At 33.9% G+C, this 19044-nt stretch overlaps 1 protein-coding gene across 2 annotated transcripts; it reads right to left on the minus strand.

Annotated features, from left to right (window-relative positions):
* Positions 1–2901: 2901 nt before the first annotated feature.
* LOC107478267 (uncharacterized) lies at positions 2902–8966 on the minus strand. Of its 2 annotated transcripts, XR_008007376.1 has the most exons (6): positions 8542–8966; positions 7415–8012; positions 6585–6749; positions 6013–6497; positions 3369–3821; positions 2902–3014 (listed from the first exon to the last, which is right to left on the minus strand). XR_008007376.1 is itself a non-coding variant. In XM_016098401.3 (5 exons), the coding sequence occupies exons 2-5, from the start codon at positions 7680–7682 to the stop codon at positions 3441–3443; spliced, it is 1299 nt and encodes a 432-aa protein (XP_015953887.1). In that variant the 5' UTR covers positions 7683–8012; positions 8542–8966; the 3' UTR covers positions 3142–3440. The 2 variants fall into 2 exon arrangements, 1 of the variants encoding a protein (XP_015953887.1); XM_016098401.3 differs by lacking the exon at positions 2902–3014 and having other exon boundaries at positions 3142–3821.
* Positions 8967–19044: the final 10078 nt, after the last annotated feature.

The raw sequence follows: 19044 nt of genomic DNA on the forward strand, positions 1-19044 counted from the left end.
CATATCACAAAGTTAATAAAAAGAAAAAAATAAATGATTATATTTCTAACATCTATATTTAATTTAGTTCTAAATTCAGCCTATGAAAAAAAATACCTTATTAGTTATTAGGCATCCTTCATTAGGTAAATAGAGACCAAAGACCAAAGGTACTCATAAAAAAATCCTTTTTAATTAATTTTTCTATGCATTTAATTAATTTGTATTTTTAAAATATAAATTAAGATTATTATATTAATAAGAGATTTTAAATTTTTTATTTAATAAATATATTAAAAACTTAAATTTTATATATTTTTTATAAAAATTGTTTCGATTAATAACTTTATCATGTATAACATGTTAGTTAAATTGTTTTAGTTTTAAATAAATTATCTTCGGCCCCTTAGAGGCACCAATAAAGAAGAACCAACCAAATGGGTGAACTGGTTGAGACCACAGATCACATGGCAGAACCAATAAAATGAGTTTGTCGGCTACTTTTCAGGGCCAGGATTGGAAGCCTTAGCAGTGATAAGTGATAACACTAACATTTTGATTATGGTGTTGCATGTAGCAGTGGATAAACATTGATCCAAAAGTTGAAAGCATACATATATGACAAGATGGATCAAAAAAGAAAACGGACAATGTGATTAGCAAAGTATGTATTTACTGTTTCTTGATTAAAGAAAAGAATTCGGCTTGGTGGTTTTCCTATTCCAAAGCAACCATATAATGCCAATTGCTAACATAAACAAAAACATTGTTTCCTAATCATTTTTATCTTTTTAGTACCACTCCTCAAATTATATTTCAACTTTAAATGTAAAAATTAAATTAACTTACAAATAAGTATAAATGTTGTTACTATCCTTCTCTCTTGGTATCGGTGATAATGGTGAGGCTCAATGTGGGTGGTTTAGTAAAGTCTCACACAAGTTTTGTTTTCTAATATTATATTTTAATTTAATAGATCAAGGACTAACCTGTTATAAATTTAAACTATATTTAAGGATTTGTTTTTTGTGAATAAATTATTATATAAACAAAGCGAAATTTAAACATGGATTTATATAGACATGACTCGACTAATTCAAGTTGGTATGTATATACTTTTTTTATGTTCTTGGTATTAGGCTATGTATAAACTTAATACCCCAATGTTTTGGGTGAAGATATGGCGTCAAATGGCGAATATTATTGATAGTCCATGTTACTGTGATGAAGTTGATTCATGCCCAATCTTACTATATAGTTTCAACTTTGAAGTTCAATTGGGGTTTCCCTTTAGCCCATCGTTTCGTGTCGCCCCATAGGTTGACTTGTGGGCCCTTGAAACGCGAAGGCCCTCTTGACCTCAAATCTGCCACAAAAAGTATCTCTTCTTATTTCTCTCTTTTAGATGATGATGATTGCATCCATATGGCATATAGGATTTGATTATTGGGAAATAGAGTAGTGTAGGGGCATGCTTTCCTCACCCTTCTTAGTTCCATCTTTCTTGTTTCCCCCCTTTATGCCTTTTAAGTTTGTTTTCTTTTGGGTCAAGACTAATAGTGCACAATGGTATATGTATATTATTAATATATATAGGGGATAATAAGGAGAGAGACAGAGAGAGATTGCTTAAGACCATGTAAGGTGGGGAACATATTCATGTACATGTTGAATAATTATAAAATAATGTTTTGTAAGGGTTTTTTTTGTTCCTCTTAGCTTTCAAAACTGGGATTAGAGAACAGAAATAGACCAAGTTTTCCAATATGAATAGTTGCAAGACCAGCTGTGGACCATCATTTTTATTTTGCAAAGAGAGGCTAGTTTTGTTTCTCTGGATAGTGCTGTGCATTGTGCATTGCCATTGAGATACAGACAATGTTCTCATGGATTGAGATTTGACTTCTACAGGTTTTTTTTTCATGTATATTGGAATATTATTGGGGAAATGAAGTTGGGCCCATTAGCCCAATACATCTAAAAGGAGATTTAGAGAAGTTTTGTCCCCTTTCTCCCAATGAAGAGTGTTAAAAGGGAGAGGCATAATTATGTCTTGTTTAAGTAGTTTTTAATTTTGGACCCCCACCCCCCTTGGAATCTGCTCCTTATATGGGAAGAAGTGGCTGAACGTAAGAATAGTTGAGTTTGCCCCCACAGGCTTTCTATTTAGATGAATGCCATTTTTGGTGTTCCTTCCATCATGGTTGGTAGATATTGATTACAACTACTTGGACACTCTTGGTGCCTTGTGAGCCGCACTACTACCCAATATCATTTTATCCATTACTGTTAGTTTTTCAATAAATCTAATGCTAATGTACACCGAAGAAAGTAAAGAGTATAGCGCTCTTTTAATTTTGGTGTCTAAATTCTAAATTCTAAATCTTAACTCTGAGTTCTAAGCTGTAAATCATAAATTCTAAGTTCTTAACCCAAAATTCTAAAGTATAAATCTAAGTCATTAATATAAAATATAATAAATGGAGAGTTTAGATTTGCTTAATTAACAAGTATAACAAACCTTATTTTTAAAATGAATCGCAAATCATTGTGACAAATAAAAAGAAATAAAAAAAAATACCAAAAAAAAAGAAATAAAAAAAAGAATGATTTTTTAAGTGACAATAATAGATAAAGAGAAAGGAATGGATGTTTTTGTTGGAGTCTGGATTGGATAACCCACTTCTATTTTTATGATAACAACTGTTAAATCTTTGTAGGAGACAAAATTTGGTAATAGGCTCTGAATATAGTTTGGGGTAAACTTGCACTGTTATTTTTGTTGCTACATAACTATATTCTATTGTTAGCCTCCATTGACCGTAATATATGTTATTCGAGAAAAGTAGAATGAGAAACGAGAATATCTTTAGTCATGAACCTTATTTGTGTCACTGCTTTTTATTCCAAAGTTCAAGTGGAAGGTGATTGACTCTGCAAAGTGATAGAAGGTAATGGCAAACACATCTCTCTGCAGCTTTACAAATTGTTAGACCGAACCATTGTCTCTCTCTATTAAGTGGAATAGTTCTTCACTGTGAAAAATAATAAGAACAAATTAGAATATTAAGAACCACTTTAAAGATAACATATGCGATATAATCTGTAGACATTAGCATTTGGTAGACATGTAAACAAATAATTAAATATTTTTCTTCCAATATTTGTAGTTGCTATACTGTTCAGAACAAGAATCTGTCACATCATTAGAGTTTAGTCATTGATTTCTCACTTGAGGCAAATACTTTTGAACAGTTCTGTAAACAACATGATTCACCTTGACCTAATCTGTAATGGAATAACAATAAACCTAATCTGAATGGTAGAATAATTAAAAAAACACAAGACTTTCAAGAAATAAAACCTGTGAGAGGTTTCACCGTTCAAACCTTTAGTTATAACAAAACAGGAACCACTACATTGACTCAAAGAAACCAAAAACTGTGCACTCCTTCCAGTTTTTATGTTTGCAAGTCAAACACAGAAATTCTTCCGTCCCACGAGCACGAAGCGATAACGTTAGGTAGAGCAGGGTGGAAGGCGACATCGATGCATGCTTGGTCGTAGGCCTTGATTTTGTTTAAAACTTTTGATGACTGATAATCGTAAAGGTAAATAGAACCATCTGAAGACCCAGAGGCAAGCTTCTTCCCATCCAAGCTGAAGTTGCAAGTAATTGGAAAGCCCGAGACACCATGGCTCTCGTACCGCTTATATTTGTTGAGTCTGTAAGGCGGGGTGGCAGTAAAAATAGCAATGTAATTCCCATTTGATTGGGCAACAAAAGTCGAATCAAATGGATGGCACCTTATACATGGACAAGTATAAGCTTCTGCATAAACCTGATTCAAAAGCAATAAGAAGGAAGTTATATAAATCATGGGTTAATTGTTATAAGGGTACTTGAAATATCACGTATGCATCAATTTAGTCCTCAAAAGATCACATCTCAAACTGGTCCCTAGAACGTATAACAATGATCATGTTGGTAATTCCCATGCGGCACGACAAAAGGATATGGCCCCTCAATTCGGAATAAAAAGTTCACATCACATCATACAAATGTTAAGGGAGAAATCAATAACGGACTTGTTCTTCTAGTGCATGCTATTAGTTGTAGTTAGATTAAGAGTGACAACACAAACAAAATATATGACCTCAGCTACAGGTTTAGATTTTCAACTGAGTTTGTTTAAGAAATCTCTCTGTTAGGTGAGAAGTCAGGAATTGAAAGTAGGGGAGTCCAAAGTGGAGAGTCCAAGTCATAGCATGAGGAGCAACAAAAAGGTTAATTGGGTCAAGCAAAGGACGAAGAGAGGCTCCATTGGCCTGTCTTTAATTTAGGTTACAAATAAAAATTGAAATTCTAAAAAAGGTCATCTTAAGAGAAAAAAGGTGGAGCCATTATGCCAAGAACCACCCAAATATCTTCCAAAAATTTGGTGTAAGAGCCATCAGCCCATCACCCAAATGAATGGTTGAGAGAACTAAAGGAAGGTAACCTTGGGTGACAAATTTCCAGGGACTGTTATGAGCCACTATAGTCGAAGAGTTGGTGTCACATCCATTCTTATGCAAGCCATACTTCACAAACAGAATGTAAGTTTATTTCTAATACCCACTTCCTTGAATCATAATCAATCTCTTTGTTATATTAACATGGTTTTGCCCAAAGATACAATCTCTTGTGAGAAAACAAGTTTACATGAAAAGCAAGTAGATAAAGGCGGCACAAAAGATCATAGTTTGACCTGAAATGTAGGTAAAGAATGACAGCATGAAATTTGATAGCTGGCATACAATATAAACATGGGCATTCCATCACTTGAATTGCAACTTCAGTTTCAAGTTTAGCCCAATTACATGCTTAGGTGATAACATGATGATGACTGAAAAGATGCATTAGTTACAGAATACAAAGATGTTATGGCTTTCTGGCCATCATAACTTGCATGTTTTGTGTGTTGTGTGAGTGTAAGATTTTCGTTATGAGTTCTAATTGCTTTCAAAACAGAACATCCAGAATCCCTCCATTTAAAGTCACAAAAGTTTGATAAAACTTAAAACTATCTTCTGAGGACCAAACTATATGGTGGCTTACCAGACAAGATTAAGCATCCTTATAAAGGAACTAGTCTAAACTGTATAGAAAAGAGTGCACAGGGAGAGCAAGGAAACAAGAACCCAGACCCATAAGGCCTAAGACAGTTATTCTCATTAACCAGAAAAAGTAACAAACATGACCTTCAAAGCATAAATTTGGTGGCCAGAGTATGATATATTCCCATGCTAAACATTAAGTATGGTTATCACAATGGTAAAACCAGCAGCAAGAAGATAAAGAACAAAAATAAAATATGGATGCAGATCTTTGAATGGCTTACTGTATACAGCGACTCCTAATAAATGCCAAAATACCTATTACCTATGCTTAGGGACACTGAAATATCTTTCCCAGTTTCCCTCTGTTTTGCGACAAAAGTATATAGAGAAAACAGATTAATTATGTTATTAAATTTCCAATACAACCTTTACGTTTCCATCCTTTCAGTAGAAACAGAAGTACAAGGAATAAATGTAATTCCATAGTATTTTAGTTGAAACAGAATCTGTTCTACCTCTTTACATAATAAATTGAGGGCAAAGAAGTTGAGTTCTAAGAGGGTAGCGGGAAAACCTCCCCCCTCATTATGATCATAAGGATCACCAATTTATTCCCTTTTGCTCCTTTCCCCTCCTTACTAGCATTTAAACTATTAAATATAATATCATTTGAAAGTATAAATGGCTGCTGATCCTAATTATTGGATACTATTTCTTCTACAACTCAGTACAAACAGAGCTTGCAAGCTGTGACTATCACTTATCTGCATAGGTTATATGCCGCCTAAGGGAACATTTATCCAAAAGAGTCATAATTAAAGTCAACAGTGCTGCTTAAACTAATGGTAAGACAACTTGATAGAACTTTTGCAGAGAAGTGTGAACTAAAGAAAGCATATGGAGAGTTAAAATAGTTGTACAATTCTTCACCTGATTAGACAACGGAACCTCCCTTGAAGCATCCCAAACAATGATAGAGTTCTCGCTGACATTGCTCCTAGATACATCACTAGAAGAAATGAATTGCTTCCCATTCACCATAAACTCAACATCCAAAATAGGACCTAAATTCCTAGTATAGTTATGCACTGCTTTTCCAGTTCTGATATCCCATAGTTTGATATGGCCCTGTGATCCCCCAGAAAGGAAAAGATTTGAATTGTTCGGATTGAACTTAATAGCTCCAACAACTTGATCTTCTTTGAAAACCTGAGTCTCTGATCCCTTTTCAACGTCGATCAATCTCGATGTATGATCATACCCACATGAAAGTAGAAAGAGCCCTTGTGGAGACCATTTCACATCTTTCACCGCTGCATTGTGGAAGTTCAACATGCGTGCTTTCTTCTGATCTCTGCTCCATACATTCCAAATGCAAACCGTATGATCCATCCCAGCAGATGCAAGGAGATGAGCTGTAATCTAACTCTAATAAGCAGATTAATAAATTAAGCTTCCACCACCAAGAAACAATGACAAAAATTATTCCTTACTGAACTTACCATGAGTTGATGACCAATGTATAGCATTGACGGCTTTGGTATGCCCACATAGAGCCGCAGATAGCTTTTCAGGAATCGGATTCAGTCTTTGATGACACTTCGGTTTGTTTTTCAGCAATGATAGAACATTACGTGGTATATCAGCATCTGAGATACTTCCTGTGGCTATGAACAAGAACACAGAAACAAGATAAGTGGAAGTTCTCTTGTCTCAACTCAACCACTGATTAAAAGTAGACAAGAAAGAAGTTCAACATTCAAAGTAAATAGATATACACAATAAAATATCCAGCATACCATATCTGAAGAAACCATTAACCAGGGGTAAAAAATGAGTGACAGGAAATAAAAGAAGATAAAAATAAATCACACTAATCCATTGGGGGAATACTAATGCGCTCCGAAGAAAGTAGAGTGCGGCCATCCTTAAACTCTAAAACATAAATCTTAAATCATAGTTTCTGAGTCTAAACTCTAAATTTTAAATTCTAAACGTTAAATCCTAAACCCTAAACCCTTAAATTCTAAATTTTAAACTCTAAATCTGAGCTATTGATACAAATATAATAAATGGAGAGCTAAGAGTTGTTTAATAAATAAGGAGGGTAGCTTAAGGATAAGCTAATCAATAGGCCTGAGCCTATTACAAGCTTTGAAAACACCAAATGTGTCGTATTTGAAATTTAACCACAACATTAGCAATGCAAAAAAGCATAAACTAGTAAATGCAAGTATCACCTCAATAACAAAAACATAATGAAAGAAAAACAACAGGAAGAAAGGGAAAGGAAAAATAACAAGTAATTACATTTAACGGAGAAGAAGAGTACCAGAATGTGTAGACGAAGAGTGAAGCGGGAGAGGCATAGGGTCAGGGTCAGGGAGAGGAGCGAGAAGTGCTCGTTGTCTCTTTGAAACATAGCTTCCAGGAATGGGATTTGGATTGAGAGAAGAAGATGGAGGAGGAGTTGGAGGAAAATAGGGTTTTGGTGGGTAAGAAGAAGAAGAAGAAGAAGAAGACGAGAGTGAGAGCCTCTGACGTTTGGGCTGATCTTCGTCGTCTGAAGAATGGTAATATGCGTCGCGCAGAAGATCCATATGGTGTCTGTGTCGCAAAAAATGAAGCAGCCAAGCGTGGCAGGGAACTTCGCCAGCGCAGAGGTGTGTCCGTGGTTAACCGTCAACAACGAGAAGAAAGATTCTGTTGATTCTTGATACCGACGCCTAGGAATCTAGGATTGCAAGAAGACAACAAGACAACCCCATATGAAATCAATTGGTACCTTTTTGCTTAATTTTACAGTTAACACATTGTTATCTCTGGCATCAGTCAACTTCAAAATGAGTGGGTGAACCTCAACGCTATATTGCTTCTGTGCAGCACCCTGCGAGATCAACTTCCTCGGTAATGCTGGTCCACCTTTATACCTAGACCATGGTAAACAGAAATCTGTTACATATTCTACAAATCATGAAATCAAACGGTAGTGACCATCAGATGACACAATTGAAATATAACCTTAACCGCCCAAGTTCCAAGACTTCTCCATTTATATGTTACCTTCATGATGTCAATACTAAACCTATTAAAAGATAGCAGATACAATGACGGAGGTAATCTAATACTTCAAATCTGCTTCCATTTTCTCATTATTCAAATTTATCTTACCATACTGATTTCAATCTCTTCCTATCAGGATCCAGAACCTCCAAGACTTGATAAATCATACTAAATCATTTCAAAAGTAATTTTTTATTTTATATTATTTTTTCAGAAAAACTAATAATAATAATAAACCAGAAGCAGTTTCAGATAAAGTTTTCAGATATTATCACTTTATCAGATAACAGATATTCAACAATACAAAGTAAAAACCAAAGCATTTTCAGTAATTCAACAGAACAGCAATTGAAAATGAACAACAAACAGAACAGCAATTTCAGTCAAATTACATACCTGACTCAGTGGCTCGGGCTCCATCTCTGACTTGAATCGGTGACTGGATGGGAGGTGTTGTGTTGTGGGTGGCCAGAAACGCTGCTGGGTGGTGGCGTGGTGCTCTGTCCGCTGGGTGGTCCTGGGTGAGTGGATGGTGCTGTGCTACTGCTGGCCTGCTAGGTGCGACTGTGCGAGGGTGGTGCTGGGCTGCTGGGCGCTGGCTGTGGCTGAGGCTTCGTGTTGCTCTCTCTGTCCGCGAGGAGGTCCTGGGAGCAGTGGGAGGAAAGATTCGGCGGCGCTGGGAGGAAGGCTTCGCGGGGCTGCAAGGTGGTGGGAGGAACGGTCTCGCCGGCGCTGAGGGTGTAGAGAGCGAGACTGTGAGAACGGAGAAGAGAGGGGCTAGGTTCCGTTTGGGGGTGGGGCGTGGGGGTTACTGGGTTAGAAGTTAGGTCACGTTCAGGTTTTTATTGTCAGAACCGAAAACCTAATCGAACCATAATAAAAACAGCAAAATATAATTTTTTTCGATTTTTTTATTTTTGGTTTATTCATTTTTTTATTTTTTCGATTCGGTTGGTCGGTTTAGTTCGGTTTGGAGCGGTTTTAAACACCCCTACTGTTAGGATTGCAAGAAGAACCCACCAATAATGTCCAAAACCAGCACGACGCTTAGCTCAAGGTCAAGGTCAGGCCCTATCACCAAAATAAAAAAGAAAAGGTCATGCCCAAGTGCCCAACAAAATAAACGGGCCAGCCTAAAATTGGAGTTGTATCTATTTATTAAATAAAAAATAAACAGACAAGTCCGTTTCATAATCACTCTGAAATTGAAAATTAAAACCCATGAACAAATAAATAATAAATATACTAGGTCATGTAACTCGCAAACTTAGTCAAGTCTGGCATAGACGCGTTGGGCTCACTCTAGGTGGAGAGCTTATTGGGCCTTGATAGTTTTTATTTGGGTCAGAGTATAGACAATATATAAATAGACTTTTGATTTTCTCTCTAGGAGAATGTTTCTCTCAAGATAGGAGAGTTTTCTAATAACATATGATTTTTTCTATTCACACTTAATCAAACATCACACAAGCACATTTTATGACTTATTTAGTATATTATACAAATTCTCGGTACTTCTTCCAGCAAAATCTAACATTTTCTATACAATATCCACCATTACACACAATCAACAAATACATCCGTTCTTACACAATATCCACCATTACCCACAAATCACCAGCATACAAATTGCAAAACCAACAAATACTTGAACAACAATATCCTAAAACCTATTGAGTTTCAATAGAGAATTTTGGACTTGAACCCATAAAAGGAAAAACAATTTCTTTGCAGAAGACGACACAAGAGTTTAGGGCAGACTGCTTGAATCTAGTTGAAAAAGTGATCACAAACAAGGAGCTTGCTTTTAAAACCATCAAAAACACTCTGATTGGAGTATGGAAAAATCTTGAATGGACAGACTACCAAAGACATGGATACAGTTTAAGTATGAAAGAATCTTGGAGAGTTATTGTCTGAACTGTAGTATTATTAGTCATAACAAGAAGGAGTGCAAGAATCCAACAGTAATGTCAACTTAGAACCCAAAGGAACCAAGGTATTCAACTGATTTGGGAGTGGCACAAACAAAAGCATTCAAGCCAAAAGAATACAGGGTAAACAAGGAAGAGAGTAGCTCAGGGCAGAATTAGAAAGAGGTGGCACGTAAATAACATTATTGGAGGAAAGGAGGTGATTCAACACAGGAGACAGCAAGGAGTAAAGCTGGCAGTGTACAGGAAAAATAATGAGGAATAGAAGAAGACAGTTTAGCTGAAGCTCCTAGAAGAGCTGGCAAAGAAGATCATAGAGATGTGAAAAAGGGGAAGAATATCCTAGAAGATATGCTTGTCAGAGAAACTGAATTAGAAGAAGTGGAGACAGATGCTAGGGATTGTGTAAAGGAGAAAAAAGATATTAAAGGCAGCAAAAAGATCTATCGTAAGGGCAAAGAAATGGGTGGGTCAAGTGTGTTAAGAGAGGAAGCTGCAATTAAAGGTACATGGGTTGACTTCTACCAAAGGTCCAATGAAAATATTCATTTTTTTAGAATTGGTTCACAAGAAGAAGATAATAATCTCACTGTTGGACAACCACTTAAAAGGCTCAATAACAACATGGCAAAGGAGAGAATGAAAGGAGTTACAAGAGAAAATAATGCTATTAAAGCCAACATAATAATAAAAGGGGTCATATGAGTGCAGGAGGATACCACTGGGTTAAAAATAAAGAGTTAGAATAGGATAACAAGCAGATATATACAACAGTTAATGGGAGTATTTATTACGTTAAACTTACAAATGAAGATGAAGAATTAGAGCCTAACAATAGCAAAGCATTAGTAGTGGCTACAGAATATGAAATGGAACTTGTACAAGGAATGGAAAAAAAGCTGAAATTGAAAATGAAAAGGGATGACGAGTAACAATTGCTGATGAGAGATATGTTCGGAGAGAAAGTTGCCCTACGAGTTTGAAAAGTTGGTAAAAGAAGCAAGCAATCATTAGGACCAAGTGGAACAATGCCAATAGAAGAAGACCAGCAGGACAGAGAAGAGATCATAGAAGACTCAATGGCTGAGAAGGCAGGCCTAAACATGCCCCCAACTCAACCATGAATATCATAAGCTCGAACTGTCGCGGGGTAGTAGCCCCTGCAACAGTTTCTAAATTGCACAAAATGTGAAAGCAAATCAAGCCAGCTTTAGTTTTTCTTATTGAAACAAGAGCGAAAGAAAAGTCTATTATGAAATTAAAGAAAAACTATATTTCGGGACTCAGGTTATAAGGTGTCACGACTACAAAAATTGGAGTTTGGTGCAAACCCGTCAAAGCATAAAGCTAGTCTAACGTTTCTGGGCTCGCTCGCAATGTAGGATGGACCCGATCAAAATGCTTCCAAGCTACTCCGTGTGATGGATGCATAAAGATTCCATCATCTCTCTTATTGTTACTATGCCAGGTCATGTGAGGGGCCGAACTCATCGATGCATACAATCGTTTCAATCTAGGGACTATAGGCATGTAGTGCATCCGTTTCATATGAATTCTCTTTATCCACAATTTACCGATCTGTTCTCTCTCGAATTGGAACCTCGATGATCTATAAAATCTACATTCAGTTAAGTTTGTATCCTTCTTGTAGTACAGCATACAACCAATTAGACAACAATCAATTTTCACCACATTTAAACCCAACTTCGAAGTTAGCTTCTTTGCTTCGTAGTAGTTTCAAGGGATGTCAGTAGACTCGACAGGTACCAATTTATTGCAAAAGGTAGCCCACTTATCAAAGGACTCTTGGGTATGAATTGACTCTTATTTAATACTCATCATCCTAACACATGTAGACAACTTCGAATGAACGCACTCCTTGTACAAAGGTTTCGCAGCAGATTCTAACAGATGATAAAATGCCTTTGCTTTTAGGTTAGGCTCTTCTTCAACCTCTTCCAATTCCGTAACACCTGTTGCATCACATACCATCTCGTTGTATCTCTCTTGGTTAGCCTCTCAAGTCATATCATCCATGTTTAAGTCTCTCGACACCCAAACCCTCATTAGACAACCAGACCTATTCAAATTAGAGGCAGACTGGGTAATTCCCTACTCGCCCACTTCTCCGTGTTTTGTCCACATCCAATACGCATCCTTAAACCCGTTACGGTAGAGGTGAAGCATTATGTCTGCCGATCCTAACTACTTAGTTAGTCAACACTTTTGACACGGACACCTAAAAACCCCTTCAAACATAAACCGTTTCATGCTAAAAACATGCACGACAAATGCATCAACCGCCCTCAAAGAATTCCAGTTTTAAACCCCCCGGCCATCGTTATCCTTCTCATATATTCATAGACGATGAGGAATCATATTGAAACACACACCATATAATTTAATGAACAATAGAAATTATTTAAGTTTTTAAAAAATTTGACAGAGTATCCCCTATAATTAGAATCTCCCACCGAATACAATTATTAGTTTCTGACATACCAAACACGTAGCAAACAATTGAAACAATAATTCATAGACATTCTTCTTAATTCAGGAATATCCATTAAATTTTCACATAGGAAATAGCTACGGGCATAAATCATTAACGTATAGGCATTTAGTAAAACATCAAATCTTAACCGTTCTAGTGCACAACTCCTTATAACTCTATAATTTCCAGCAAATATGGGTTTTGAGAAGGTGCCACTACGCGACCTTCTCGCATTTCCGTCCTAAAACTCTATCTTAGGAAAAGTAAGTCTAACATAAAATTTAAACAGTTCATTATATTCAGAGATAGAAAACCAACCTGAAATATTACTACACAGACAACAAAAGAAGAAAACTCCAATTGAGATCAGAGGTAATTGCACTGTCCTAACAAAAAGGATTACTTATTAAATTCACAAGGTGAAACTAATTCGAAAACTAATTTAAAAAAATACGTAAAACTTATTAATCTAATTAATTAAAACTTAATTCTTAATTCAACCAAACTAACAAGTGATATGACAAATTTAATTTTTCACTTACATTAAATTAATATAACAACTCCTAATAACGTACTTCATTAAGCAAATTTAACCACTAATTTAACAACAACTAACCCTAACAAAATGTTAAACTCATAAAATAATATGAAAAACTATAATAATCATAGCAACAAACCAACCACTGATGATAGTGACTGCAAGCTCTCTTTAATATCATCGTGACAGAGGCGGCGGCAACGACAACATGAACCTCAACCGCGGTGGAAGATGAGATGTGGACAACAACAGTAGCAATAGATTCGCCGAGCACGTGCAACGGCGATGACAACGGGTGCTTCCTCCTCGGTGGCAACGTCAGTGGCAAGCTTTGGCGGTGGCCACGCTGACTGCTGCTGGATTTGCATTTGAATTTAGCCCCAAATTTACCGTCGAATTAATTCCCCAGTAACATCTTTTGCGTGCCTAAAATGCAATGTTTCACTAAATAACATTACCGTCAAACCTAGCTCCCGGTAAATCCGACGATAGTGAGTGCGCCGAAAATTTTGTTCTCACCAAATATTACCGTCAAAAATAATGTTTCAACGGTAATAAATTAACATGACGAATCTATATATTGACAAATCCGACGGTAAATATGATGAAAAATTCACCGCTAACGTCCGATGCTAAATTCAACAGTAAATTTGATGGTACTCAACATTTTTCTTGTAGTGAATGGAATGAAATTTATTAAAAGGTAAATATCCTAATCCATCATGCCAAAGTATGGTGAGATCATGATGTGTAGTGCAACTCAGTGTATGCTATGTGGTGTGTTGAGTATTGAATTGTGTGATTTCATATAATCCCTCATTGAGACTACCTGCTCCAATCTTCTTTATTATAGGGTAATCCTGAATCTTAACAATCGAGTTTGTTAAAAATAAAAAGATAATCTAATTATGTAATTAGTAACGAGACAAATACAAGATTTAAAGCAAAATCAAATAGGTAAAGAACGTTTATGAGATATAATGAATTAGAAAATTTGACTATGCCATAGATATTAGCAATTAAGATGCATTTAATTTGTTTGGTAATTTAACTCTAATTGGTTGAATTGAATTATATAAATAAAATGCACCTAAACTAAATGTAACATGCGATGTGACTCCTGCGTCGATGTCCCAAGAAGCACTTGAATTACCTTCACTCGGTGAATCCAAGCAAATCTGATGCACGGGTTGGTTAACACTTTTAGGATTGGTTGAGCTATATTGCTTAATTAAGACAAGTAGAACTTGCATTTGTTCCAAAGTAAATCTCAAGTCTTCAACATCCTTATTGCTGTTATGACTTATTGTTGTGTTGTTATGATATATTAGTCTAACAATTTATTGTTGTTGTGAATAGCTTATCCTACTTATAATTAAGTCTTAGTAGTTATTGATACTAGATGAGTAAATAAAAAAGATGAGAAAGTAACTTAAAAGTAGAGTTAGTGGCAAATAATTTTCTTTCACTATCCTTTAGTCTATTGAGAGAGATGTTCTTTGTTTATATTGTTGGGTGGCCCTCGACCCATTTCATGCCAATGACAAAAGAAAAGATAAACAAAAACAAAAATAGATGAGAAAAAAATGGTTTCAAAAAAGGTATATAACACAAGATTTTATGAGAGGAGAGTCATATTATTGTATCAAGAAAATCTCTCTCTCTTGAGAAGACCAAACAAACACGAAGCTTTTTTTATGGTTGTTGTCACTGCCTCAATCTTGGCTATGATAGCCCTCCTCTACTCTCTCTCCTTTACCCTTTTTCTCTTCTTTTCCTATTTTCTTTCTCTCTTTTCTTATTATCTATCATCTTTTCTGTTTTACTGCCTAGTTCACTCTCTGCTAGTCACACCTCCCACAACCACCATTTTCTTCGCCGACCCCACCCTCCCCACCATGTCCTTTTCTTCTTTTAATCGTCTTTCTCCTCTCTTCCCTTCTCTTTTTCTCTAGTTGTTGTTCTTGTTTTTTTTTCTTTCAGATACAGATCTAAATTTAAAATAATTTTTTGTGATCTATTAGTCATCTTCATCGATATTTTAGATATGTTATTATAAATTTAAGATAAAGATACAATGAAAGAAATTTTTATCTATGAAAATATTTTTATATTTGAAAAGCTTTTAAATTTATTTGGTGAAGAAAAGAAGATATTTTTTTATATTATAATTTTTTTATAAATTTAAAAATAAAAAAATTTAAATTTGTCTTTATTTCTATCTTACAAGAATTTTTATAGTTAAATAATATATCTTCTCTTAAACTATAATTTTACTATTTTCTTCAATGAAATTTTGTTTAATAAAAAAACACAAGAAAAAGATTGTGAGAAATAATTAGAGAGTAGTAAATGCTAAATTAATGACTAATAAATATTTTATCCAAGAGAATCAAAATTTATATCAACTTCACCCATTCACTACAAGAAAATAGAGTTATTTTGACACTTTATTTTTTAACACCATAATTAAATGTCAAAATTAATATATATTTTTGACAAATATCACAAATGTCAAATTTTCTATATTTTCTTGACGAAAAATTTGACCGTAGAAAATTACTCCTCAATTTTGACACTCATTTGTTTTCAATTTACTCTACTATTTTTTCTTCTTTGGGCTCTGTTAATTTTGACATCACACTGCTCTCAGTTTAGGATTATACTACTCATTCTTTATCTTCAAAATCTCAATTTATTCTTTAGTTTTAAGATCACATCTCATTCTTTGTTAAAATTTTTTGTTGAGAATATTTTATAGTCAATAAGCGTCAAAATAAATAGTATTTTTGACAATTAATAAGTATCACAGAAAATATGTTCTCAAAATTTTCTAACAAATTATTTTTGACAGCCAATATTTATCAAAATAAGATTTAAATTTTTTTCACAATCGCTTATATGTTAAAAATACTATTTTTGACAAAACTTTTATTAACATATTTTCATAGTTAAAATAATGTCAAAATTTATTTTTTGACAAATTTTAATTTTCTTTTACACATTATAACCGTCAAAAATAATCTCCATTGTTGTAGTGATTGTAGAAATACAAAAAAATACAAAAAATGACTTATATCTATTGTCAGACACCAACTAACTTTCTTAGTCAAATTATGTTTTTATCTCTTTTTTATTTTTTTTCTCGAATTTAATTTCTTCCCCATCATCATCATCACCATGCTCATCAGTCATCATCCTTAGCTAGCGCTAGCTTTTTTCATGGTTGAAATCCGACGCACATTTTCAAAAATCAAAGAATTTCAATTTTCAACCAAAGTCACATGCATACTAGCTACTTCAATTCTAAATTTTGTCCGCTTCATCAGCAGTTAAATAATTCTATATGCTAGAATTAATAGATGCATTTCAAGTGGCAAGCAAGTACTTTCAGATAATTCAAAGTTACGCACTTGATGAAGAAGTTATTGTAACTATCATGACTCCCTCAATAGATTAAGAAAAATTATAAGAAATTAATTATTAGTTAGTTAATATTATTAGCCAATATTAGAATTTAAGTTTATAATTTTAGATTTAGGATTAAAAATTTAAAATTTAGAGTCTAAATTTAAGATAATAAAATAATCTTTTAAAAAATTAATTGATATTGATTGAAAAAAAATTAATTCCTTAACATTATTCATTGAATTTCTATATTAGTTATAAATTCGTAATTAGATTATTTTTAACAGTAAATATTATTACAAAAACGATTTGTCACTACTAATTACGTGAAAATAAAGAAATAAATTATAGTTAAAATAAAAAACAACTACTAATTAAGTGGAAATAAAGAAAATCTACTACTAACCATGTGTTAATATATAATTATTTATCACGCTAGTGAAACAAATTGTAGTTATTATAGGATGATTAATAATAAGTGTTTAATTTATCTAAATTCATCATGTGCATTTACCAATTTGTCTGAGTTTAATTTATTTAGATTTGATCCTATAAGTGAGTAAGCGCTCATCTTGGTGATCTAAACATGAAACTCTTAAGAGTTAAAGATTAGTTTTAAAGTTTTTAACAACTATACTTATTTTCCGTTTGGATTGGTTTGTTATTGAAAAAAATTCTGTTACATTTATATAACTTTAAAGATATTTGAATACAATTTTCTTAAAAAATAATTTTATTAAAAAAATTCTTTTATTTTGAACAAACAATAAGTGAACAATATTTTAGTAGATCCTGCTAGGGAGACAATGAACTATTTGTACAATGTATACAATGGGTTATTGAGTTACAAAATAAACATCCCATATTATCTAGAATGACCATGCAAATACTAAGGATAATAAATTGATAAAAAAAAGGTAACACTAATGATTATATCTCTAATACTCTATAAACCTCAATTGTATACATTATACAAATATTCCATTGGCTCTCATACTTTACCTATTTCACTACTTGAACTATTTTTTTTTCGAGTTGTCAAACACTCTCAAACTAAAACTGAATAAGCGAATAAACTTCCGTTAACTTGTCGGATAATAGTTTTTTTTTTTTCATCGACAATATTGAAAAAGCTCTTAAGAATTATATAACTTGTATCCACATTTACATTAAATATGATTATTACCTTTTTAATCTTCTATATGTTTTTGTTTATATATATATATATATACTTTTTCTGGCGCTTGTCTTTCTTCTCTTTAATTTTAAATTTTTGTCAAAAAGAAAAAGATTGAACCACGTTATAAATGGAAATAAACTTAGAAATTTATAGTTCTAGCTACTTCAAGAATAACAAAATGCCAAAATAAGTGTAATCAACCATATAATCATGATGTGGCCATTAAAACCCGTATGCTCAATTTTGCTTTGATACTCATTAAATAAATCCAATAGGAAGTCACTAGATAAATAAATAATTATTAAGTGATCTTATCATATTATCAGAGCAAGAAACTTTAAATCTACCTAAGTTTTAGATACCGACGTTTTTATTTCTTTTTACAAAATTTGTAGTTTCTATGTATGTAGGTGTCCAGTGTCCTTTAATATTTTTATTTAGACAACACAATGCCACATGCACCTTTAATTTGGTGAGCCAACTTTTCCAAAATAGACAAACAGGTTTTTATATTGGTCTGCGGCTATATTATAGACGAGGAAAGTGGAAATCTTAGCTGGTATCTTCAGAAAAATGTTTGGTGGAAAGAGCGCAGCCTACATTTTTCCATAAATATTTTTCATACCTATGGTGGGCAAATACACAGAAATTAATTTGATTATGGATAAAAGAATGGTGATAAATTTGTATATGAATGCATGGTGTATTGTCTACAAATGTGGATCTACGTTGATCAGAGACCTGTTGCGTTTTGCAGGTGTTGAAATAAAAAATTTGCAGGCGTTGATCAGAGACCTGCAAAACGCAGGTTTCAATTGGACTGGGAAAGAAACCAGCTAGCGAAACGTGTCCTGTATGCCGACAAGAGCAGGTGTTGACTAATATGGGACTGCGCAAAACGCAGGCTGCGTTTGTCAGCATAGCAGAGCTAAACGGAGATTGCATTTTGCAGGCTTCCAAGCTGCATGCACGCCACGTGTTCTCGAAGAGTGTTCAACTTGATCCTTAAAATCGAAAACGCAGATAGGAAGGGGAGCAAAGTAAAAAACGAGTTACTGAAGCAAGGTGAGGAAGAGTTGAAGGAGAGTGAGGAAGCACGAGTTAACAGTGAAGAAGCAAAGTGTTGTTGAAGAAGAAGTATACCGAAAAAAAAATAGTGCGTAATTTTACCAAATCGAAAGAACACATTATTGAGTATTTGGATCATCCTCAATTGGTAAGTACTTTTTTTTTAATATTTAACGATGAATATATATATTTATTCAAATTTTATTTGTTTGTGTTGTAAGTAGTACTATTGTGATTATTAATATTATTATTATTAATATTATATTATTATTTATTT

The sequence above is a fragment of the Arachis duranensis genome, chromosome 3, assembly GCF_000817695.3.
Source record: "Arachis duranensis cultivar V14167 chromosome 3, aradu.V14167.gnm2.J7QH, whole genome shotgun sequence".
Taxonomy (NCBI): domain Eukaryota; kingdom Viridiplantae; phylum Streptophyta; class Magnoliopsida; order Fabales; family Fabaceae; genus Arachis; species Arachis duranensis.